The sequence below is a fragment of the Chrysemys picta genome, chromosome 1 (assembly GCF_011386835.1).
Source record: "Chrysemys picta bellii isolate R12L10 chromosome 1, ASM1138683v2, whole genome shotgun sequence".
NCBI lineage: Eukaryota > Metazoa > Chordata > Testudines > Emydidae > Chrysemys > Chrysemys picta.
Genome location: NC_088791.1, coordinates 17,321,416 through 17,345,876, shown reverse-complemented (window position 1 = coordinate 17,345,876; position 24,461 = coordinate 17,321,416). Strand labels below are relative to the sequence as shown.

Sequence of the window (24,461 nt, the reverse complement as noted above, 5' to 3'; positions counted from 1 at the left end):
TGTCCCCAGCTACAGTGAAGAGCTTGATATGCTCTGACAAAGAACTATTGATAGCGTGCTTGTGTGAATTGGCCCGGCGCTGGTCACAGCCAACTTCTGTGAGACCTACTGCCCCCACTTTACAATACACTCCAGTGTCCTGAGCCATTTGTGAAAGGTCAGAAATGAACAGAGAAATGGACTGGAGTCAAAACCATGTAGTCCTATAAATATCAGTCATAGTCAAAGGCAGTTTATTCCACTCGCTCCCTGTCTCTTGCTCTGTGGGTGTGGATGTGTGCGTCTCGCTCTGTTGTGCTCTCCCAGATGCGACACTGTGCTTCTGACTGTGAAGTTCTAAAAGGAAGACAGCACGTATACTTCGGATTAGTCTTTCGCTTTCCACATATGGAATAATCCTTGGACCCTCTGTCAGCAGCGGGAGAGCAGGTTTTAGGTCTGGCAGCCCTGAGTCTGAAAATTACCCAGGCTCAGATGTTATGTTTTATTTCACTGGTTTTTCTTTACCTGTAAATAACACGTTTGTTACAGTTAAAGAAATAGCTTCAGCGATAGACAATTTGAACTGGGACTCTTGAGGGTTCTTCTGTTTGCTGGACCTGGACTCACATTTGCCTTCACAATGACTTTAGCAGCTAAACTAGAAGACATTGAAGTTACGCTGGAGCACCTGCTAATGGATGTGTTTGTAAGTAAACCACAATTTCCTATTCAAAGCGAGATGCTAATAATCCGGAAAGAGACATCAAATGTAATAGTACATTAAAGTGTTTCATTGACCTAACCCCTTTAGGTTTTCTGATCAACAGTATGTCCAGCAACACCCAGAGTGGTGTTGTCTTCTGTTCAAAGTGATAATATAGAAAACAAGAAAAGTCTGACTTGGAGGCAGGATATATTTTGCACTTGTTTAGTAAAATATGCACAATTGAGAGATGGCTTTGGACTTAATAGCTCTAGGAATATTTTGTAGAAGGGAGTATTGAAAACTACAGCGACAGCATTTAGACTGCATACCCCTCAGCAACAAGTGCCCTTGTCTTTAGCATTTTGATAGCTATTTAAATCACAGACCTTGAGCTTGGGTTTTTGTGTTACTTTTAAAATAGATGAATGAGCCAACAAAGTATATTATGTTTTCAAGAAAATGATACCTGTGTCTGATCTTTGCTACTGTACACTGGTGTAATCTGGAGTTTCTGCCTTGCAATCATCAAGGCTCCTCTCCTAAAAGGGATGGAGTTACTTTAGATTTACTCTAGAGCAGTGGTTTTCAACCTGTGGTCCACGGATCTCTGGGGGTCCACAGGCTACTGCTAAGATTTCCAATGGGGTTCGCACCTCCATTTGAAATTTTTTAGGGGTCCGCAAATGAAAAAAGCTTGAAAATCACTGCACTAGAGCAGCTGGCAGTAAAATCCCATAATCTTTTTTTTAAGAGTTTGTTTTTAAAAATAACAAAACATTTTAAACAAGATTTCGAGCAACTTTTCTTGAATAGCGACATATTTTGAGTAATGTGCAAAGTGTCATATTTCCGGCTGTTGTGTATTAAGATTGTAAAACACTGTGCAAAGGAGAGGAGTCTGCATTCGTCTCTATGCAAACAGCAATCGGTAGGAGTCTCTGTGCACCGGAAGGGGTTGTGGACAAGTCAACGTTTTCCTTGGAGTGTTGCAGTCGCTTTAAAACATTTGAGGGCACAATAAATGATTCAGAGTTATGAGTAGGCTGAAATGTAATCAGGTTAGTTCTAGTGCTATGGAAAGGTTCTGCATTGGCTGACCTGGAGACTGAAGTCCCTGAACAGCAGGTTTCATTAAACAATGCAGGGGACTGGACTAGGTGACCTCTCGAGGTCCCTTCAAGACCTATGATTCTATGGACATTTGCCGTACCGAGGTACTTTACATTGTGGTACTTGCAGTATTTCCTGTTGTTAGAATGGGAAATACTATGGTCAATTTAACAGTTGCCAAGAGTGTCCAGTTTTTAATCCCATGTTTGTCCTGTCACACCTGAGCAACAGTGCAAGCTTCCTACGCCGCCCTGCAACTATTCTTCACCCCAAACTAAACAGATTGCCTCTGGCACTGAGAGCAACCCACTCTCTGTTCCCATTCAGTCCTAATCTTGCGGCTGGGTAGTGACAGCTTTTTCAGTTTGAACTCTGTCCGTTTTTATTTTCTACCCACTTGTCCATCCAGGCTCTCTCTGCAGCATTCTTATGGCAACATGCAGTAAAATAATTAAAATAATCCAAATAAAATATGGGTCAGATTCATAGTAAGTGTAAATTGGCATAGCCCCTTACACACACACACACACACACACACACACACACACACACACACACACACACACACACACACACATCCCCAACTAAATTTATATAAGTGGGGGTGGAGCTGTTAGGCACAATCCAAAGTGCCAGTTTTCCAAGTTAGGTGCTAAGTATCCTCAGTCCTCTTGAACTCAATGGGAGTCAAGAGAGCTCAGCAACATTTGGCACCTTGCAGGACTGGGCCCTAAGGGCATGCTGCGTCCAAGTCTTTTTATATTCATTTTCCCCTTGTCTTTCAGAGCCACTGTAATAGTGGATGCTGTTATGGGTAAAGACCCCTAGAATGGACAGATGGTCTTAGCCACAAAGTTCAGATCTGGATCTAAATGCCCTTGTGTTCTGATATGGGGGGGTGGGTTGGGAACCATTTCTAAATTAGAAATCAAAAGGTCCCTCCGCCCCAGTCAGTGCTGGATTATCATCTATCTAGACATCAGTCTATCTACATTCTCATATTGACCTCTACTGGCACCTGATGATGTCACCTGTCTTATGCTGGTGACATCATCTGTCTGTCTATCATCTGCCCTGTCAGCAATAGACAGGCTCGGGTTTGTTTGTTTTTCTTTTTATTGACTAGAAAGAGTAGGAATATTGATGCAAGCAAGCAGGGGTGGCGAGTTATATGGACCCATGGTGCCTGGGCTCTAGCAATATTCAGGGCCAGGGGCCCAGCTCCACCAATGTTTGTGGCCTGCCACCCCCCGCCCCCCTCCCCCCCGCAAGTGTCCCCTAGGGCGCCATCCCTGCCGCTCCATGCTGACTCCACTCTTCTGGGTCCCCGGCATCAACTGCCGCTGCAGGGTCCTAGTGCCCCCCCATCTACTAATGCTAGGGCAGGATGTCCTGCCCCTGCCCTTCCGCCTCAGGGGTCCCTTCCTTTTTCCGGCAGGCCCCTCCACCAGCACAGGCCCCTCCCCGCCTGCCTGCAGTCACCACTCCTGCCCCACACTGACAAGGGGCAGCCCCATCCCCCGCCCCCAGTGAGGCTACAGTGTGGGGCAGCAGCAGGGGAGGAGGCGTACATGTGATGGCAGCCCCCACCCCGGCACCCACCATAGGAGAGGTGAGGGGGCTTCCTGGACCTAAGAAGGGCACTAGGAGCACCTGCAATGACAGTGGTGCGGGGTGAGTGTGCTGCCGGGGGGGAGGGGGGCCCCTCCCCCAGAGCTCACTGCTGTCAGCGGGAAGAGGGCTGAGGGGAGTCCTCCTCTCTGGCCCCAGCCCCAGGGCAGCCTGCCTGCACCCCAAACTCATCCCCAGCCCTGCCCCACTCCAGAGCCTGCACACCCAGTCAGAGCCCTCACCCCCCCCACACACCCCAACCCTCTGCCCTCGCCCTGAGCCTCTCCAACACCCCAAACCCCTCATCCCCAGCCACACCCCTGCACCCCCTCCCTCTGCACCCACTCCAATCCCCAAACTCCCTCCCAGAGCCTGCACCCCTCACTCCCTCCTGCACTCCAACCTTCTGACCCAGCCCGGAGCCTGCACACAGCACCCAAACTCCATCCCAGAGCCTGCACCCCAAACTCCCTCCCAGAGGCCAACCTCTCACTTCTTCTGCACCCAAACTCCCTCCCAAATCCTGCACCCCAATCCCCTGCCCAGCCCAGGGCCTGCACCCCAGACCTCCTCCCCCCACCCAAACTCCCTCCCAGAGCCTTAGGCAAGTGGGGGTGCAGTTTGGGTGGGCGGGCTCTGGGCACCACCAAAATTTCTACAAACCTGCCACCCCTGCAAGCAAGGGTAGCGTTGGGGGAGAGCTTGGGTGAATAAGCGGTTTTGTATTTAGCTCTGGGTGTGATGAGGTTAGTGCTCATTCTTATTCCTTCTGGTAGTAAATTCTATATCCTTAGTCTGACCCCTCTGGAGGCTTCGCATTCCATGCTCGTGAATCCCCCTCCCACCCCAATTGGTCAACATTTGCATTCTCCCAGTAGACGATAGCTGTCAGATGGCGATCCTCGTTGCAGAGAGCTGGTTCGTCAAGTAGATTTAGGACCAATTCTATGTATATGTAACCCACACCAGCTCAGTATGGCACACTCTCTCCCTCTGGTGGTAAATTGGCCCAATATAGAAAATAATGAGCCTGCTACAGGCCGGGCTAAGAGAGGTGGAGACCCTAACTCAGGCATGAGAGGCTTGTGCTTTATAATCCTGAGGTCATGGAATCATAGAAGATTAGAGTTGGAAGAGACCTCAGGAGGTCATCTAGTGCTGCTCAAAGCAGGACCAACCTCAACTAAATCATCCAGCCAGGGCTTTGTCAACCTGGGCCCTAAAAACCTCTAAGGCTGGAGATTCCACCATCTCCTTACTTCACCACCCTCCTAGTGAAAGAGTGTTTCCTAATATCCAACCTAGACTTCCCCCACTGCAACTTGAGACCATTGCTTCTTGTTCTGTCATCTGCCACCACTGAGAACAGCCTAGCTCCATCCTCTTTGGAACCCCCCCTTCAGGTAGTTGAAGGCTGCTATCAAATCCCCCTTCACTCTTCTCTTCTGCAGACTAAATAAGCCCAGTTCCCTCAGTCTCTCCTCAGTCATGTGCCCCAGCCCCCTAATCATTGCCCTCTGCTGGACTCTCTCCAATTTGTCCACATCCTTTCTGTAGTGGGGGGGCCTAGGTTCAATCCTTGTGGTTGATGACCCACCCAGTGTAACACACTGCTTTGAAAGACAGGCTGGTAACCCTGGAGTAGACTCTGTGCTCAGTGGAGAACCACTGCATAGAATGGCAAATCAGGACAATGTAACCCCTTTGAGCAGCAAGGCTGTTGTGTTCTGCACTAGCTGTAAGCTTCATCCGTAGACATAGAGACTTGCCATAATTAAGCCTAGATGTTACAAATGTGGAGTCATTTTGCCTGATAGGGTCAGGCACAATCTTCTAACCAAACTCCAATGATGTATACTACATGCATCTTGTATGTTGGCTTGCCATGCTCTTGGGCTGTGCTTGTCATCGTTTGCTTTATACTATCTTTTCATTAGGGGTGATAAAGAGACTCTGAGACAGGAGACAGAAAAGCTGACGTGACATTCAAAATGAAGCACGGGCAGAACATGAAGCACATGCTGTTGTCATAGATCATTCTAGTGGCCAAGTTGCTATAGAGTCATTTGCATATTACCTAGCACTTTACCATTACCAGGAAAATTAATACTCAGCTTAGCACTGCCCATACCAGAGTAACTGAAGTGATCTGTAGGCAGACAGTTCTGCCATCAAGTAAAAAGAACCACTCGGGAATGATCCTAAAGAACGTTCCAAACCATACATCTTTATCAATGTCAGTTTTATGGCTTCAAGAGCGAGGTGATTTATCACTGCTGCTGTTTCTATCCTCTTGTGTCCTCCATTGCTCCAAACCAAGAGGTTGCTTACAAGACTGGGTAATTGTAGCGTATGACGCTGGAGCGTTAAAATTCTGCCTTTCCTATGTCAAAGGATTGTCTTTGTTTCTTTTTCTTTTCTGGAACTCGGTGTCACCTCAATAAAACATACCTCATAGGGCAGTAAAACAAGTGGAATTTGAAGGCTCCAGGACTGCGCATATCATCGCACAAATGCGCACTCACGCTAATTTTTGAGAACATGACCTATGAAGGAAGGCTGAAAGAATTGGGTTTGTTTAGTTTGGAAAAGAGAAGACTGAGAGGGGACATGATAGCAGTTTTCAGGTATTTAAAAGGGTGTCATAAGGAGGAGGGAGAAAACTTGTTCACCTTAGCCTCTAAGGATAGAACAAGAAGCAATGGGTTTAAACTGCAGCAAGGGAGGTCTAGGTTGGACATTAGGAAAAAGTTCCTAACTGTCAGGGTGGTTAAACACTGGAATAAATTGCCTAGGGAGGTTGTGGAATCTCCATCTCTGGAGATATTTAAGAGTAGGTTAGATAAATGTCTATCAGGGATGGTCTAGACAGTATTTGGTCCTGCCTTGCGGGCAGGGGACTGGACTCGATGACCTCTTGAGGTCCCTTCCAGTCCTAGAATCTATGAATCTATGAATAATTTTATCATAGGGTGGAACGAGGGAAGACAGAAAATGAGAAGCAGTCTCTGGGGATCTAAACGTGAGTCCAGTCCTTGGTCAGGCAAACTCCCCATTGACTGTGATTAACTTCATCAAGGACTGCAGGATTTGGCCCATTGTCACTTACTGGTCCTGGCAGTTCAGCTCAGCTTGAAGCATGTTCTTCTCACTTAAGTACTCTTATTCTGGTGTCCTCAATGCTATTAATACTGACCTATCAGTTAAAAAGTCCTGAATAACTGGAATCGGGACCTTCTCAGTCACATCAGTGTAAATCTGGAAGAACTCCACTGGAGTGGCTTAAAGGAGTTTTGCAGGGTAGAAGCCAGGGCAGGATTTGGCACAAGTTGTGTTTCATTCTTCACCTGTAAAGCTAATATTCCACTTGAATATGATTTTTGCAGAGGCTAAAAATTTGCATCCGCCTCACATTTGCCACAGCTTCCTCCCAGCACATAATGTACTTGTTACGTTGTCATTCTACTATCTCAAAAGCAGCTGTTCCCATATTGACACTTCCTTTCCCTTCTTACTAAAGGGCACTGGAGAGCTTTGTTGGCTTCTGTGACTTCTGTGAGAGGAGATGAAAGGGAAACATCAGACATGACACTTCCTAATTAGCTGTCATCACCAGTGGGCTTCCTAGGAGCTGTTTGTTGAGAAGAGACTCTGCTGTGTTTGCAAGCCAAACCGATGATTCACAGACAGGAACGGGCCAAAACTAAGCACACAAATCTGAGACCAGATCATTGGCTATTTGTGAAGGCTTGAATAATAGATCCAGGAAGTCTGGGGACCAGGGGAGAAATCGTGGTGGTGTGACACAACATATCCAGGGCACAAATGCATGTTAAGCGGTTCCTCGCTAGGTATCTGGGGGGCTGTGCGTGTTTAAACCAGTTGCTCACTAGTACTGGAGCCATTGACCCAAAATATCAACTTCTCCAACAAAACCAGAAGCAAAGAAAGTAAAGAGAGAATAACGCAGATGGAAAAGGGAGTTCAAAAGAGTCAGTAATGCAATGGCCTGAGAACTGAGGCTTTGTACCGAGCCTGGAAGGCAATGTAGTAGAATTCTGATGGGTATATTCCGAGCAAGGATCCTTGAGCCAAGAATGCTGAATTCCCGTCCCAATCCAGATAAAACCTCAGAGTGGATCACAAAATACCTGACTGATCCCTGTTGCCTTGTGGGGAACTCAGTCATCAGCCAAGCACAAAGCCGACTACCCAATCTACAGTGTATCTCCCTTCCTAACTGCCACCTCTCCAAAATCACCAGCCCTTACACTCCCTCCCTGTACACCAAGTATACCAGAAAGACCAGGGTTGAGGTGGGGAATAATGATGGGCCCTGTGTCTAGATGCAAGCTAGCCTGTCCCAAGATAAAAGGGGCCTTCTGCTGGAAGTGATGGGGCTGCTGGCACACGGGAGGCAGTGGGAAGCTGTAGTTCCTTGCCCCAGTACAGATATAGTAATGACAGCAGCAGCAGTCAACGGATAGCGTTAGCAGAGATTGCCTGATTCCAGAGTTCCACATACTCAGGTCCCAACATAGTTAATATCATAATAAGGAAAAGAAATTTAATATAATACCAGCATTTATGTAGGAGAAAATAAAGGCTTGGCTACCTGTTAGGACCAAATGGCTACGTTCCTTATTATTCACTCTTCTTTCAGGTGATGAGCAGCTAGTAGAAAAGGGTCTGAGCCAAACTCTCACACCCAATTAGGTCTCCAGTTGCCGTCTTTATAGTAGGCAGGATGCAACCCCCAAATCGGAAGACAGCCGAACATATGGGGGGTTCCATATATCAACATCTGAATCCCAAATCTTCAGGGGATGCCAATTTGCTGTTTGGAATCGGTCCGTTGCAGAGATACAAACCGAGATCTAGAATTTGGGGTCAGGCCCATCTCGGACCAATACCTCAGTGGTCCATCAGCAGCACTGCACCAAGTGAGCCCAAAGGGAGCCTGACTCTGATTGCACTGATCGGAGCTGTGCTGAGCTTTTTGAGTGTGTGGGTGGGGGAAGGGGGGAAATCACGCTCTGCTGATTGTTTCTTACAGTCACCATTGCTGATCCAAAATATCCCCCCAGTCCATGCAAGGGCCGCCCACAATTGCAATCCCCCATGAAGGGCTGGGGCATCTCCCTCCATCGGCCCTTGGGGATGCGTACACCAAAGGGTTGTGGGGAGCGGGGTAGGATTCCCTATAGCCTATACAGTCCCTTGGAGTGAGCTGGATAGTACTGGGTGGAGCAGGCTGCACTGCTCGGGAAAGGATTGTGCCACTCTGACACAATTGTAGACAATGCCTACATGGAGGGGTGCTGCAGCATCTCCTGGCTTGAAGTGGTTTCCCTCGTAGACAGGGTTTACAGTTTGGTACAATGGCTCCCAGCACCCCAAATATAAAAATTGTTCCAGCACTATTACCTACATGCTTTGGCCTTTGCAGTCTGAAGTACCAAGACATAGACAGTGTCTCTTTTGTGTCTTGTACACCAATGAGCAAGCTTAACGAATTAATATAATAGGCACTTAATTAATAAAATAGAGATGTCCACGCCAGGCAACTATAACAATGATACCTAGCTCTTGTACAGTGCTTTTCATCAGCAGATCTTAGAGCGCTTTACAAAGAAGCTCAGTACCATTTTACAGATAGGGAAACTGAGGCACAAAGCGAGGAAGAGATTTGCCCCAGGTCACCCAACAGGCTGTTGGCTGAGCCAGGCATAAAACACAAGTCTCCTGAGTCCCACTCCAGTGCTGTATCCGCTAGGCCGTTGTGCTTGGCCTGGGCATACCCAAAAGCATCCCCAACATGTCACATAGAGCCCGTGTTCCAGCGGCAAAGTGTATCTAGTAGATAGTCTTTGCAATCAATACTATAAATAAGAGTATTTATTTTCTCATTGTCGGTGCAATTACACAGTTTATATTGTACTCCGTCCACTTCATAAACACAGGCGATCAATACCCGTTATCAAAATCCGTACTCGGCGACAGCACAGGATGGGGAAGGCTGTCAGAAGAAGGTTGTGATGGAAGACAAATCCACAAAGCAAACTCCATGCCTGGTGGGCTCCTTCCCTGCTTTAATCACACAAACCTTCTCTTGCCTGCTATTAAGCCTCTGCTACCTGGAGATTACATCGCTCTTAATAACAAATGCAATAATAAGGCATTATCAAAATGTAAAGTGATCCATTAACCTAGGTGGCGGCAATAAATCGCCTGGTTTAGCTGAGCTGCCGGGACTCGCTAATGGAAGAGTGAGCAGCTAGTTTGTACTTTGAGCAGTCACAAATCATGCATAATGTAAGAGAGCAACTGCTAACGTCGGCCCCTACGAAATAGCTGATATTCTCACTTATTTATTTATCAGAGGAATCAGATCTTTGAAGCAGCCCCTAGTGAGATTCCCTTTGGCATTAACAGCATCCTCCGGTTTACCCTCTGCATCCACTGCCTGGTTTTTAAGCAACAGAATCAGGACTCCTTTAAGGTCTGACCTTGCACCGTTGAAGTCAACGGGAGTTTTATCATTGGACAGAATGGGAGCAGAAACAGGCCCTTAGTTGTTGAATTGCAGTGGGAGTTGAGATTGCTCAGCACTTCCGAGCAGCTGTTCAACAGCTTGCAGGATTGGGTTCTTTGGGATACTATTAAGTAGATTTGGGGGCGGGGAGCAGGGGAGAAAGTATTATTTAAAGGAGCTTTTATAAAACCTGCTATGAATAAAAATATATATATTTTAAGAGCAAAATAGAAAAGGCCAGTGAAAAGAGGTGAGGAGAGAGGAGTGTGGATTTATTTTATAAATTTCCTACAGTGATGGAAACTCCAAAACAGGGGTCAGTTCTTCCGTGTGTTCTTCTCCGCTTCAGCCAGTTTGGATCTGACCAGCTAAGGAGTCCCGTGTTTGACCAAGCTCAAACTGGGTGTCACTGGGAGAGGTTACACTATGGAGATCAGAATTTGACCTACCACTAACCTTCTGCTACTGCAAGAAAACCAGAAAGTGAAACTGTGCAGTCTAGAAAAAAGAACAGGAGTACTTGTGGCACCTTAGAGACTAACAAATTTATTAGAGCATAAGCTTTCGTGGACTACAGCCCAGGTGTTATTAGTAACACAAGGAACAGTGAGAGTAATTAACCACTGGAACTTATAGGGATGTGGTGGATTCTCCAGCACTTGACATCGACTGGAATGAAGATTGGATATCATTCCAATAGAGATGCTGTAGCTCAAACAGAAGTTATGGGTTTACAAAAATTACTAGGGCAGGTTCTTTGGCCTGTGATGGGGGAGATCAGACTAGATGAGCATAATGGTCTCTTCTTGCTTTAAAAGCTATGAAGGTTAAAGCATAATTAAATACCCGTCTTCATTTTATTTTGACAGTGTTGACAATGCCCCTTTAAATTTGTACAAATGCAGTTTTTACTTTATTAGGAGAAAGGGACCCCTCATCCTCTACTTACAGGCTCCCAACAGTAAAATGCCACCTCATTTAATAGCCTCATTTTTGTGGGGGTGGTAGGGCCCTTTTAGATTCTCCTAAAAACTCTCAGGACGCGTCTACTTCTCCGCTCACTCAAGTGTCCTTCTGTCATGGCTGCCTTCCCTCTGACCACGCGGCTTCTCTTGAGCAACTTCACTCCCCTACTTTCCTGCAGTTTAAGATCTTTTTTTTTAAACAGGTGTTATTTTAATTGAAGAAAGAAAGAAAGAAATTTACAAAGCATATGAAGGATGAAAGAAAGTAAATCTTCAGTGTTGTTTGACATAGTCCATATGTCACTTACCTGTTATACAGTCCTATTTAGAACCCAAACTTGATACGTTCTGAGTACCTCCGAGGGATGCTCAGCATCTCATAGCTCATACTGAAGTCAATGGGAGTTGACCACGCTCAGCACCATGCAGAATCAACCTCCTAATACCTTTGGATCCAATGCTGAGCACCTGCATCTCCCCTTGGGGTCATGGGTGCTCAGCATCTAGCCACTCACAAAAACTACACTCCGGTGATGGCCCAGATCAATGCATTACCACGCCTGTAAGTGCCGCATCCAGCTTCTGCAGCCTGGCCGTGATGTGGGAACGGAGCATTGCTGCCAAATATCTCCTCTCTAATTTATGTAAAGGCCAAAGGCCACTCCCTGTTCCCCCGATGATGTGGCAGTGGCATGTCTCCAGGGTACTTGTGCCAGACAACTTCCCTCCCTAATTCATTACTGGCCCTCCAATTTATGTGGGAAAGTTAGTAAAACTAAATTATTCTTAACTTTTATTATACAAACCAGGGGTTAAGTATGTACAAGAAAGCTCTAGGGGATTGGGGAACCGAGATTGACTTAGAGACACTAAAACAGAAGGAAAACTACTATATATACACAAGAAAAATTCTTCAGATAGAACACAGACAACCACTAATTCCTATGCTATAAAGAAGTTTGGCCAGTGGCCTCTCACCAAAACACAGCCTCTGGCTAGCTTGTTAGGCCCTCTGGGGAATTTCCCGGGCTCACTTCTGTAGGGTCTATTCCTGTACCAGTGTGAATGCCTCTTGCAGGCACTCGCCTCCACTGAAGTCACACCTCACAGGATTGGGCCAGCAGGAAGAAGAGGTTCAGTTTAGGGCTCCATTTTGGGATTATGCTTTTTTTTACCCTCCCCTTTCTCAGCAAATCAAAGCAACTGAAACCCTGTCAGCCCAGCTGCAAACTCTCAAGCACTCAACTAAAAGATCCTGAAAGTGTCCATCCTTAGTTTGCCTTGCCCTGGCACACAGACATCTCCCGCTCTGTACGGTTGAGCTATCTGACGTACTCATACGGGCCCCATCCCCCTAATATCTGAGCACTTCACAATCTTAAATACATTTATCACCACCACACCCCTGCATGGGAGGGAGATGCTGTTATCCCCCATGTTACCAGTGGGAAACTGAGGCACAAAGAGGCCAAGTGACATGGCCAAGGTCATACAGGAAGCCTGTGACAGAGCAGGGACTTGAACCCAGGTCTCCAGTGCCCTAACCACTAGACCATCCTTCCTCTCTTCCTGCAAATGGCAGATAACAGCACAGCCCTGTAGTGTACTCTGTAGAGAAGAGCCTGCTTCCCCTTTCTTCTGTGTCCTAACATGGATCTTTCCAGTCCTGTGTCCCATCTGAGCTTCTGCTTAATGCTTTAGTGTACAGATGAGCCTGGACGTTGGAGTGTGCAGTGCAGGGCTTTGGTTCGACCCAGGGTGCTTCAGGTCTGGCTCTGAACTTCCCCAGATTTCAGAGATCCTTGATTTCAGATTGTTGGATTAGGCCCATGTCTACCGGCCCTGCCTATGTGCCAATGAACTTCCGCCACTAAAAGTTAATTCTGTGTTGTGCAATGTGGAGCTGCCATTAGAAATGTAAATCATCAGTAACAACAATCAATGTGTACCGTGGATACACTACACAAGCTGTATGGTTAAGAGAGTAAAAGCCTTCATTCATGTCCTATACTGGGCTTCATGTTAACACTGACCAGCAGCCACTTAACCAGGCTGTTACAGCCAGTGTGTTTGTACGTCCTAACTTGCTGTTTAGTTTAATAGCAAAGGACACGGACTGCCAAGGTTAGCCGAGCGAGGGGTGGGGTAAATGGATGGTGAAGGGAGAATTTTCTCTGCATACTAGTACAGGTCAGGCAGGTCCGTTGTATTGCACGGCTTTTCAAGTCGGATGGAAAGGTAAATGGAAAGGGAGCCTTCAGAATTCTCTCATGCTGAATTTCTTCCCTTAGCATGCAAATCAATGAAAGCTAATTCCCCAGTACTTGTTTGCCTATGGAAAGTTGATATCAGGCTCCTAGACCTGAGCCACATAGGGCAAGCAGGCTGTGCACAGCTAGTAGCGTCGTGTTTACCCAGAGTAGGAGCAGGCATAATATCACTGAATGTGCTATGGGGAGTTTAGACACCTCCGCAAAAACATGCGACATGTGACATGTTCTCCCCAAGATGGGTGGGGCCAGGGCACTGACTCCACCCAGCAATGCCTCCTTCTGGTGGCTCAGCACAGCCAGAGGCCCCTCCTCTACACTCATGCAATCCCGACAGTCAAATCATGGCTGCCTCCTGTACAGGAGATTTAAATGGCAAAGGGGCTCCTTTCCCCCCCATCACACCCACATTAGAGCAGCCATTATATGTTCCCCTTATAAAAGACTGGCAAAGCTAAGTGCATGGGAGTTACTTTCTTTCCCCTGCCAAGCCCAAGTTAGAAGTGTGATTTGCAATAAGACCCTTGCTGATTTTGCTCCTGGGCTAAGAGTCCTTGTGATGGGGTGTACTGGCCCCACACTGGAGTGGAAGGGGTTAAAGCGGCACTCTTAGCAGCAGAAGCCACGCCCCCCTGACCCTGCTGGGCATGTTCCAACTGCTGCTGCAGTATAAAAGGGAACAGCCTAGCTCAGTCAGGAGGAAGGACACATCTCTAGCCGAGGAGCAGTCAGGATCCCAGACCACAGGAGCAGGAGACGCTGAGGCTCAAGCAGGGGCCCAGGTACTTGCGGACCCACCAGGGAGATTACGGTCAACTCCTGAGAAGCCCAGAGACTCCAAAGACACCCTAACTTCAACTGCAGAACTTAAGTCATGATAGGAAGTAGCCCAGGGAGGGACTAGCCAGTGCCCCAGCAGCAGTCGGCATGTTGCAGGCGGATTGCCTGCCGACTTAGTGGTAAACCCATTTGCCACAACCAGGGCCCTTGGCTGGGACCCGGTGGAGCAGGGGGGGCCCGGGTCCCCCTTTGGGGGGTGGCCCACTGAACCACCTCTCACTGACTCTGGCCATTAGGTTGCGCTTCCCCACAGCCAGGGGGACCCCTACTGACGCTGGCCATTGGCCCGCATTTCTCTGCAGTCCAGGGGAGTCCTATTGACTCTGGCCAGTGGGCCATGCTTCCCTGAAACTGTCCTGTTGACTTGGCCAGTGGGCCACACTTCCCTGACGTCCAGGGGAGTCCTATTGGCTTTAACTGCGGGCCTATCCCACTCTTGCCCCACCCCCAGGAGGACAGGGTGTACTGGCCTTGTGACAGGCCAATTTACAATTTCAAGCCTGTATTAACCCTTTCATAACCCACCTGGGGTAAACACCCCATCATGTATGTAACACTTCTGAAAATCAGGCTTTTTAATTGTTTTACTCTGGATAGTTTTACCAAATGGAGCTGTTACTGACAGCACACCAACACAGCACATTACGTTTCAGTTTATGCCAGTGCCGTTGCTACTTTCCATTTCCTAATCTCCACTGGGCATTTATTGACCTGAAATGTGACTCTCAGGTTCCAGATGTAACAAACACCCATGTGTTTTGCATCAGTAAATTATTTTCTTTCCCCTTTTCATTAAGGATAAAAAGATGTCAAGTCTGATATAGTAATAGATTGGAATGTAATTCTCTGTGATACGTCATTACCACAAACCACTGTTCCTGGCAGCCTGTAATTAGCGCTGGAGAGCCTCCATCTGATTAAACAGTTTCCCCTTTCAGCAGTTAGTAAATACCTCGTGTCTCTGTTGTGGGTCTTGTGGTGAGCCAGGTCAAGATGCTCTGTTGGATTTGATTTGATTTGATTTGATTGTCCCACTCTGTTTTACCAGGGGGTTTCTCTCTAAGCTTTAGGCTGGACATGAAGAAAAAGGTTTTTAACAGTCAGAACAACTTTACCCATGTGCAGGACGAGGTATCAGACTGACCCATGGATCTGGGGGTCAGAGGGAGCTTCTGAATGGGGATCTCATCTTATGGAGGTGTCAGCTGCTGCTAGTCAACCATTCGCCAACCAATGGGGAAGAAGTGGGTGGGTTGAGGAGACACACATAGTTCCATCTCACCAACCCTACTGAGAGCGCCTTCGTTTGTCAACAGAGTCTCTTATGCAGCATATTACCCGCATATGCTCACAAAACCCCACTGCCAGGGAGGTAGATGGGATGGGGCATGCTGAGGGCGCTGCATCTATGGCAAATTCTCCTAAATCCGCAACGTTTTGGCTACAACCCACTGCCCCCTGTGAGGGGGAGGAGCCCATGGAGTTCTCCTCCACCTGGCCATCGGCTCTGGGCTGTTCTATGGTTGGGGATCTGACCCTTGGTAGGAAAGAACCCGTTTTTCCCAATTTCAAAGCCACTTTGCTGTTGTGGGTTCGACAGTGCAACGTGAACGTGGACATGGGGAAGGGAGGGGCGGCGGGAAAAGGAGAAGAGAGAAATTAAGAGAATTAAGGCAGCTAGCCAGAGTCTCCTCCCATTTAACATAACTCCAGTGACACCAGTGGAACTGCTCCTGATTCGCAGCATTGTAAGTGAGAGAAGAATCAGGCCCATTATGGTCATAGGACATACAGGGTGCCTGCTTGTGCCAGCCCTGCAGTAGCTTACAGGGTAGTGGGTGTCCTCTATCCCTGCCACTGCCCCTGGTTCCTGCTACCTCCCTGTCCCCATTGCCCCAAGCTCCCTTCCATGGCCTCAATTCCTGGCCCACCCCACTCCTTGCCTCCTGACCATGGCGCCCTGGACGGCTGCCCACCCATAAGGCCGGTCCTGAGTGGGACTCTTTGACCCTAGTGGCTAGACCACATTGAGAGTCTGAGTCTGCGTCTGCTGAGCTAATGGAACTGGTCCTCCAGCTCAGGTCATAAAGACTCTTGCTTTTAGAGTAGGTCTTGTGTCCAATCATTTTAAATGACTCATCCAGAGATATCATTACACCCTCACTTCAGAAATGTTAGAAGAAATTGGGTAAGGCATAATGGGAATGATGTAGGCAGGAACCCTGAGAACCCAGGTCCTTCAATTAGATTACTGGAGAGATCTCTGCTAGCCCGGCTGGACATTTTATGGTCTAAAGCCTGAGGTTCTCGCTCAGACATGACTCATCCTTAGTCAGACAAAACTTCCAGTGGGCCAGATGGCCAGTCTTATTACACGGGTGTAAATCCGAAGAAATTCTATTGATGTCAATGGAGTGACTCCCCAGTTTTTGGTGTCAACAAGAACAGCATCTGCCTTTAATGTTGGGTTCAAACTGGGAGGTGGTTAGCATGGGAGAGAGATTTTTGATCATCACGAAAAAAATTCTTAAAAAAAAGTTGAGTCAAAACCTGTAACCCTATCCCTAGTCTCTAGAAAGAATCTATATCAGTCAGCCATGCTTAAGACATTTCCATCTTTTCCTGTCTCGCTCGCTCTATTTTGGCAACACACATATGGAACTAATTAGGAACAAAGGCCGATTGTTTTTAATATTTGGAATTTCCCACATTAAGCTGCTGCTTTTTCTTTTTTTAACTGCCTTTTAATGCATGCACATATGCTGGACAGATACATTCTTTTCTCTTTGTTATAAATGGTGTGCTGAAGGCCACATTCCCAATACCTTCTTCGGGGCTTTTAGACCCCCCCAAAAAGAAGTAAGACAGTCAATTGAGCACTATCCATAGGAGAAGAGATTGATCTCTGAAGCTTATCAGAGATCTGGCCACAACTGGACTGATCTTAAGGAAAGAACAGTGAGTCAAATTCTGCTCTGTTAGACCAGGTGAAATCAGAAAAACAGCATGGAGTTGATGAAGTGACTCTCAATTTGCACAGGTTAACTCAGATGCAGCCCAGTACCTGTAACAGAACATGAAAATACAGAATAGACCTTAAAAACAGTGGTTAAATCACATATATTTGCTTTGGGACATTTCATGGTGTTTGCAGAAATTGAAAGAAATTTGCCAAAGCTCAAATGGCCTCTGTACCAGTAAAACAATGGATATTGTTTCAACATAAGAACGGCCGTACTGGGTCACACCAAAGGTCCATCTAGCCCAGTATCCTGTCTTCCGACCGTGGCCAATACCAGGTGCCCCAGAGGGAAGAAACAGAACAGGTAATGATCAAACCTCTTTTATCTTCTGTAAAAGAAAATGTGATTGTCTTCTACTGTACAGTTAGATTCCAGGAGAAAGTAGAAGTACACATTAAGACTCTGATTCTGTACAGAATGTGTTACAGTAACGTCCAGTTAACTTATTGTTTTAGTATTGGTGAAAGTAGCAGACACTTTTTAAAATAGGCATATAACTTTATATGTTTCCACTGGTATATGTGTGCATATATAATTATAGCGTGTGTGTATAGTTGTGTGTGTGTGCATAAATGTGCACGGTATGCATACCCATAATATATAGTGTGCTAGGTATAATATACAGTCTGGTGGGGGGGGGTATTAACTGAGCAGCCTGGAGAATCCTTTAAAGTCCAATTACTCTGTATGTGCTCCCCTATGTCTAGAAGAGAGTAATATCTGAATGTAGGATTTAACATTAATCTCTGCACCAGATGGTGATACACCAGATATTCTTTTTAAGGTGAACATGTGATCTACTGTACAGCAAACCAGAGGGGTCTGCCATCACGTGACGAAATGTATAATAAGTCTGATAGAGCTTTGATTAGACAACTGACCTGGTTACCATCTGTAGCTACAAGAACCGAGGTTGACATTTTTGGAACATTCTCCCCAGAAGCTTAATTCTTCCACCTCTGTGGCACAGCGATCCAGCTGAGCAAACTACACGGAGAGAAACAGAAGGAAGCTAAAGATATGCTGCTTAAAACATGTTCTTAGGGTTGCAGGGATTTTTTTTTTCCTTCCTTCAAAACAAGCCACATCTTGACTCACATGGGTCTAAACTAAAAACCCACTCAGCTATTTGATATTTGGGAAATCTGCAGGAGGCTGTAAGTTATTTCAAAGGAAGCTTCTCTCTGCTCTGAACGAACACACACACACACACACACACACACAGAGCTCTGCACTATGGTAGTGCAGACAGCTGTGACTCCTGGTAGGACCCGAAGACTTTTGTTCAAAATACCATATGGATCACTGAGAAGACGCAGTGTGGAAAGGGTAAGCTATGATTTCTTTGTACTGAGTAAATGCCCCAGAGAAGATGGTCCCATTGTATAATTTTTTAACTATTAGTAATAAGTACCAGTGGGGGCTATGTGATAATGTGTAGAAGTCAGTAGTAGTGAGACCTATTTGATGATGTATAGTAATTAGTACGAGTCCAAGACTATATGTTAACGTATGATGATAATCAGTGCTAGTAGGAGCTATAGGATAATGTGTAGTAATCAATACTAGTCAGACTTCATGATAATGCACGGTAGTAATCAATGCTAGTGGCATCTATAGGATAATTCCTAGTAATCAGTACTTGTCAGAGACTGTGAGACTGCAGGATAGTAATCAGTACTAGTGGGGTCTATAGGATGTCTAGTAATCCGTATTAGCTGGAGCTGTATGATGATGTATAGCATGAATCAATAGGCTTAGATGCTATATGATAATGCAGCGTAGTAACCAGCGCTAGCTGTGATGTATAGAAGTTAATTAGCACTCCTGGGGGTTATATGATGCACACTAGTAAACAGCATTAGCATACGCTATCAGATGATGATATTGCAGTAATCGGTACTAGTGAGGGCTATGTGATAACACACATATAATCCTCCCTGGGTAAATCAGATGGCGAAGATGGGACGTTTGAGAAGGCATTGTTACTTTCCTATTTTCAATGTGCGGCGGTGGTGGAGGTGGGGAACAGAGGGAGCAGGTCACTGCAAAAGTGTCAGACATGCAAGTGTTTGTTAAGGAAGGCATCCAAAGTTGTTTCTTGGAGCCTCCCTGTGCTCTTAGCTTCAGGAAAGAGAGGCTTCACTCTCTGACCGTGCATGACAAAGTGACACTTAGAAGATGGAAAAGTGAAGGTGTTTTTGGTGGTTTTAACAACATGCCTCAATGGCTCTGGAGACACTGGCTATCATTTGATTTTTTTTAATACAATAGGGCTAGCATCATAATTGCATTGCTAATTTCCTGAAAGCCCAGCTAGTTGGCCGTGGTGCTTTGAGCCAGGGGATTGAGATCCCCTTAGCTTTGAGGAATGACAGAGATGATAAAATGGCTGTAGTAAAAACAAGCCTCTCAGCTGACTGATAACATCGCACTTGTGGAGACCAAAGAGGACAGATGTGTGTGTGTGTGTGTGTGTGTGTGTGTGTGTGTGTGTGTGTGTGTGTGTGTGAGCTAATGAAAACTAAAGGCTGCCTTTAAATCGTGGATTAACCCCACTGTGAACTGTCCAAAACCCAGAAGACTTGGGAGTACAGATGGAAGTGCTGTGTTCAGGGCCAGCTCCAGGGTATTGGCCGCCCCAAGCAGCCAAAAAAAAAAAAAAAAAAAAAGCCGCGATCGCGATCTGCGGCAGAAGGTCCTTTGCTCTGAGCCAGAGTGAGGGACCGTCCGCCGAATTGCCGCTGAATAGCCGGACGTGCCGCCCCTCTCCGCAGTGGCCGCCCCAAGCACCTGCTTGACAAGCTGGTGCCTGGAGCCGGCCCTGGCTGTGTTACCTGAGGGAGATGGAGACTACCCTTGGCGTGTGCACCGTAACTACCCAGTCTGGAACATCTTACAGCGCTTAGATGTCGCTCAGTTAACGTGTACGAGCACATGTTGCATACTTGTGGCTTTTTTGTGCCTTGGCTATTGCGGAGCACAATTAAGACATGTTCCTCTAGTGACAAATTCATAACTGCTTAATGAATTGTGACACCTTTATCAGTCTGCCTTGTCTATATGATCGGAATGTGCAAAGCTCCCCTGATAAGCTGGTCCTGTTTGCTTATAATGTATTCATAGAGATCATCCTAGTAACATTTTGGCTTTGACACATTAAAGTCCTGATGCTGGGAATTGCTGAAAGACCCGCGATTCCTAATGGAGTCAATGGGCCTACGTGTATGAGTAAGCACTACTCACCTGAGAATTACTGGGTGGGGTCTTCTCTGTCTTTGGGGCAGGAACTGTCTTTTTGTTCTGTGTTTGTACAGCATCTACCACAGAGGGGTTCTGCACCGTGATTGGGGCTCCTACAAGCCATTGCTATACTACTACTATTCTACTAATTAATAATTAATAATAAATACACAATAAAAACCAATAACCTCTTTATATACTGTAGTTATATAGGATAAAATGTAGAGTATTCCTGTGTACATACGTACACTCATAGAAATAGGCCCTGATCCTGCAATGTGATCTACACAGACAGTTGCTTGTGCATTCGTCAGCCCCCTTTGGCTTCATTAGGACTCTGCAAGGTGTTAAGAGTCCACCTACATCAGGGGTGGCCAATCTATGGCTCCGGAGCCACATGCGGCTCTTCAGAAGTTAATATGCGGCTCCTTGTATAGGCACCGACTCTGGGACTGGAGCTACAGGCGCCAACTTTCCAATGTGCCGGGGGTGCTCACTGCTTAACCCCTGGCTCTGCCACAGGCTTTGCCCCCACTCCAACCCTTCCTGCCCCCTCCCCTGAGCCTGCCATGCCCTCGCTCCTCCCCTTTCCCCACCAAAGAGACTCCTGCATGCCATGAAACAGCTGATCAGGAGGTGCGGAGAGGGAGGCGCTGATTGGCGGGGGTGCCAGTGGGTGGGAGACACTGGGAGCGGGAGCTGATGGGGGCACTGCTGATATATTACTGTGGCTCTTTGGCAATGTACATTGGTAAATTCTGGCTCCTTCTCAGGCTCAAGTTGGCCACCCCTGACCTACATGGATCACCTTGCAGCATCAGAGCCACAGTAAGTGGCCCAGGCAGCAACAGCAGGGAAAGATTCCCACGGATAAGTACCATCTACAGTGCAAAAAAACCCCAACAACCGCAGCAGCAAGTCGTAGAGCCTGGGTCGACAGACTCAGGCTCGTGCTACGGGGCTAAGAGTGGCAGGGTAGACATTCCTGCTTGGGCTCTGAGACCCACCCCCCTCGCCAGCCCCATGGAACATCTTGGCTGTTATTTTGAGCCACGCACGCCCAAATGTGTAGATCCTAGCTCTGAGATTGCAGGTACAGAGATTTTTTTTGCAGACCAGACCTACTGAGATTTGTGATAAGTGACTCGCAGGAGGATGAACTTTATTTCCCGAATCCAGTCACATGAGGGGACAGTGTCTAGTGACTTCATGGTCGGGATTACAAGAATGTGTGCATTGCCCGAAGCCAAAAACTCAGGCAGTGCCTTAAAATTCTCTTCCACTTGAAATAATTGCTAATTCTCCCAGCACAGGTGAGCTTTCAGGTGACATAGAACTGACCTACTCAGCCCTGCACCAACTGCCGCACTCAGTCCTGGTGCAGGGAGGAGGTGTGGCCAGAGTGTGGTATGCTCCAGCTATGCTCAGGTGGCATATGGGCCCAAACCCAGCTGCCAAAATTTAGAGCAGCCCCTGCTATGAACTGCAGTGCTCACGAGATCAGCAGTGTAGCTCTGGGGCTCAGTGCAGGAGAGCATCTGAGCCTGTTTCTTTTATTATCCTTTGGGACTTTTTATTGTGCTGAAGTCTTTATGCTCATAGAGACTTCTGGGCCTAGAGATTTCTCAGCAGAAACCTCTTGCCAGATGGGAGAGTCGCCTGGCTTCTCTCTCCAGCACTAGTCATCAGCCAGGGCTCCTCCCACTCCTTGCCCCTCTCCTCCTCCTCCTTACCCACTCACAGTAGGGAGCATTGAGCACTTACTCTATAGCACCAGTATTGGACAAGTAGCCACTGCTCTTCTCACTACAGCCTGAGTCACAATCTAAGCAGCCCCAGTGTGGCAGAGAAAGGGCTATGACAGACAAGGTCTTAGGCAAGAAGGTGGAGGGATACAGTATATATGGGCCGTTTATATACATGCCCAGGCCATTTAAATATATAAACATAGAACCCAGCCTCATTATTTGGCTGATGACTCCAGGTTTTGTGGCCATGTTGTGTCTCAGGGAAGGATCTGAAGGAGGATATGGCCTTACAGATCAGTGCAGGGACTCTGGGTGGAACGGCATGGTGGAAGAAAGCGCAGAGATGTCTTCAGGAGAAGCTGGCAAACAGGTGGATACGGTCGGCATTGTTGGCCGAGTGGAAGAGGCTGGGAGCAACAAGAGCGGACAAGTAGAGCAGGGCAGAGAGGCGAGGAGCCTTGAAAGTAAGTGCAAGGAGCTTAATAATAGCTAATTATGTGGTAACAACTGGAACATACTATTCACTGTATAGGGTACATTACACACATGTATGTGTCCGTAGTAGATCTCGCACATGGCTGTACATACATGACGAGAGAATATACATAATGGTGGGGAGTGAGACAGTCTGCACTGCATAAATCATAACTGTCCACAAGTGAGGCTGAGGGTCATAACTCATCTGCAGCACAGCTTGACATGACTTATGTAAGCTCCTCTCCTAGCTCACTTTTCACTGTTCTCTATAGCGACACTAATATGAATGTATGAGGCAACATCAATGCTAATACCGTTTCTTAGGTTGTCTGCTGCGTTAGAGGAGCTCTCTGAAACCCACATCATATATTTATATAAAGGAAGAGTGAGCACCAGTGGCAGTGTCGAAACCGGCAGTGTGGAATACGACTTCTGATGGCTCTCTTTATGTGTACAAGCTGAGGATCAGCCTCATTTAAAGTGAATGAAAACGGTTTATTTCGCTCATCCCCACTGTGTAATCCGAGATTGGTTGGTTTGTTTGTTTTTCAATCAAAGGATGTAGCCGCACCCATAATACTGCTTAGTGATCAGGTAGAGCATAAATAAAATGAATGTTCTGAGAAGGAACATGTTTGCAACAGCTCTTACCTCTTCTTTCATCTACTGTCTGCCTCTCAAGTCAGCACTGTTGTCTGTGTTACAATAACTCTCGGAGGCCACCGACCAAAATGAAGGCACTATTGTGCTAGGTGTTGCACAGACACATAGGAAGAGATGGATCCTGCCTCAAAGAGTTTACACTCCGAATAGATAAAACAGATTAAGGTTGGGAGAATGGTGCCCTAATTTACTAATGGTGAGCTGAGACAGAGAGACTAAGCACCTTGCCTAGGGTCATGCAGAAGTCTGTGTCAGAGCTGGGAGATCAATCCAGATCTCCTGAATCCAATCCAATGCCTTACTCCTATCTTGGGCATTTTGTTTTTCCCATAAGCCTTATATCTAGTGGTTAACAACATAATATACATAGTTAATGGCAGAGGATACTATTCATGTAAGATTATGTACATGGGCCGGGTGCGAGAGGAAAATCTGTGGAGTGTTGTTAATGTCTAAACAGACAAATGCCTGTTGCGATGAAGTTTCTGTTTCCATCATTGCAAGGAGCTGTTTAAGAGCATATGTTGATTCCTCATTTCAAGGCTTCATCAGCTGTTTTCCAGCTGCAGGAATATTGCTCGACACACGTACAAAGCATTGTTCCTTAAGACCGAAAGCCAGCAAAGAAAGCAATGCACACATCCTTAGCAAAGTCTGCCACCTCCTATCCGTTCAGACCTTGAAGGGTGGCACTACAGAAGCTATGAAAAAAAGGAAAGGCAGACTCAAGGTTAAATGAAGGGTTTCATATACGAAATATTTCAAGGCTGTGAAAAATGAAGGTCGATCACACAGAGACGTTGCTGGAAAAGTAATTTTAAATGAGATGCGACAGTTTGCATCCATGCTTCTTAGCTCCTGGGCCTCAGCTGGTGTAAATCACTGTAGCTACACGGATTTCAGTAGAAGTCAAGGGTGCTATGCTGAATTATGCCAGTGGAGGATCTAGCCCTATTGGCGTTTTATTCTGGTCTGCCTATTAGCCTGATTTCTTGACCCTTTCCATTTTGCAGCTGCTGAGAAGGATAAGCTAAGAATTAAGAATGCAGCAAGGTGCCGCTGAACCACAGGCAAAAACTCTGTCGTCAATAACTCAGATGTAAATCGGCAGCAACTCCACTGATGTCCTTCCAGATTTACATCCCTGTAACCAACTGCAGGATTTGGTGCGATGTCTATGATGCTTCCATTCCAAATGTACATCCATGTGTTGTCATTAAAACATAACCACACAAAGATAAATCCTTAAGTGGATATTTATTACTATTAAAGGCAGACAGCAAAGAAA

The 24,461-nt window shown here is 46.6% G+C and overlaps 1 protein-coding gene across 6 annotated transcripts in view; it reads left to right on the top strand.

The window, feature by feature from the left end:
- Positions 1 to 24,461, top strand: part of FRMD4A (FERM domain containing 4A) — a 529,915-nt gene that overhangs the window by 209,501 nt on the left and 295,953 nt on the right. The window contains exon 1 of one of the 6 annotated variants that reach the window (XM_065553447.1): positions 325 to 688. The exons of 2 other annotated variants lie outside the window; for them this stretch is intronic. In XM_065553447.1, the coding sequence (XP_065409519.1) occupies positions 623 to 688 (66 nt within the window). In that variant the 5' untranslated portion in view covers positions 325 to 622. Of the gene's footprint in view, positions 1 to 324; positions 689 to 17,321; positions 17,346 to 18,201; positions 18,372 to 24,461 lie in introns of those variants that run through there. 3 more of the 6 variants (XM_065553718.1, XM_065553489.1, XM_065553380.1) reach the window with 3 other exon arrangements.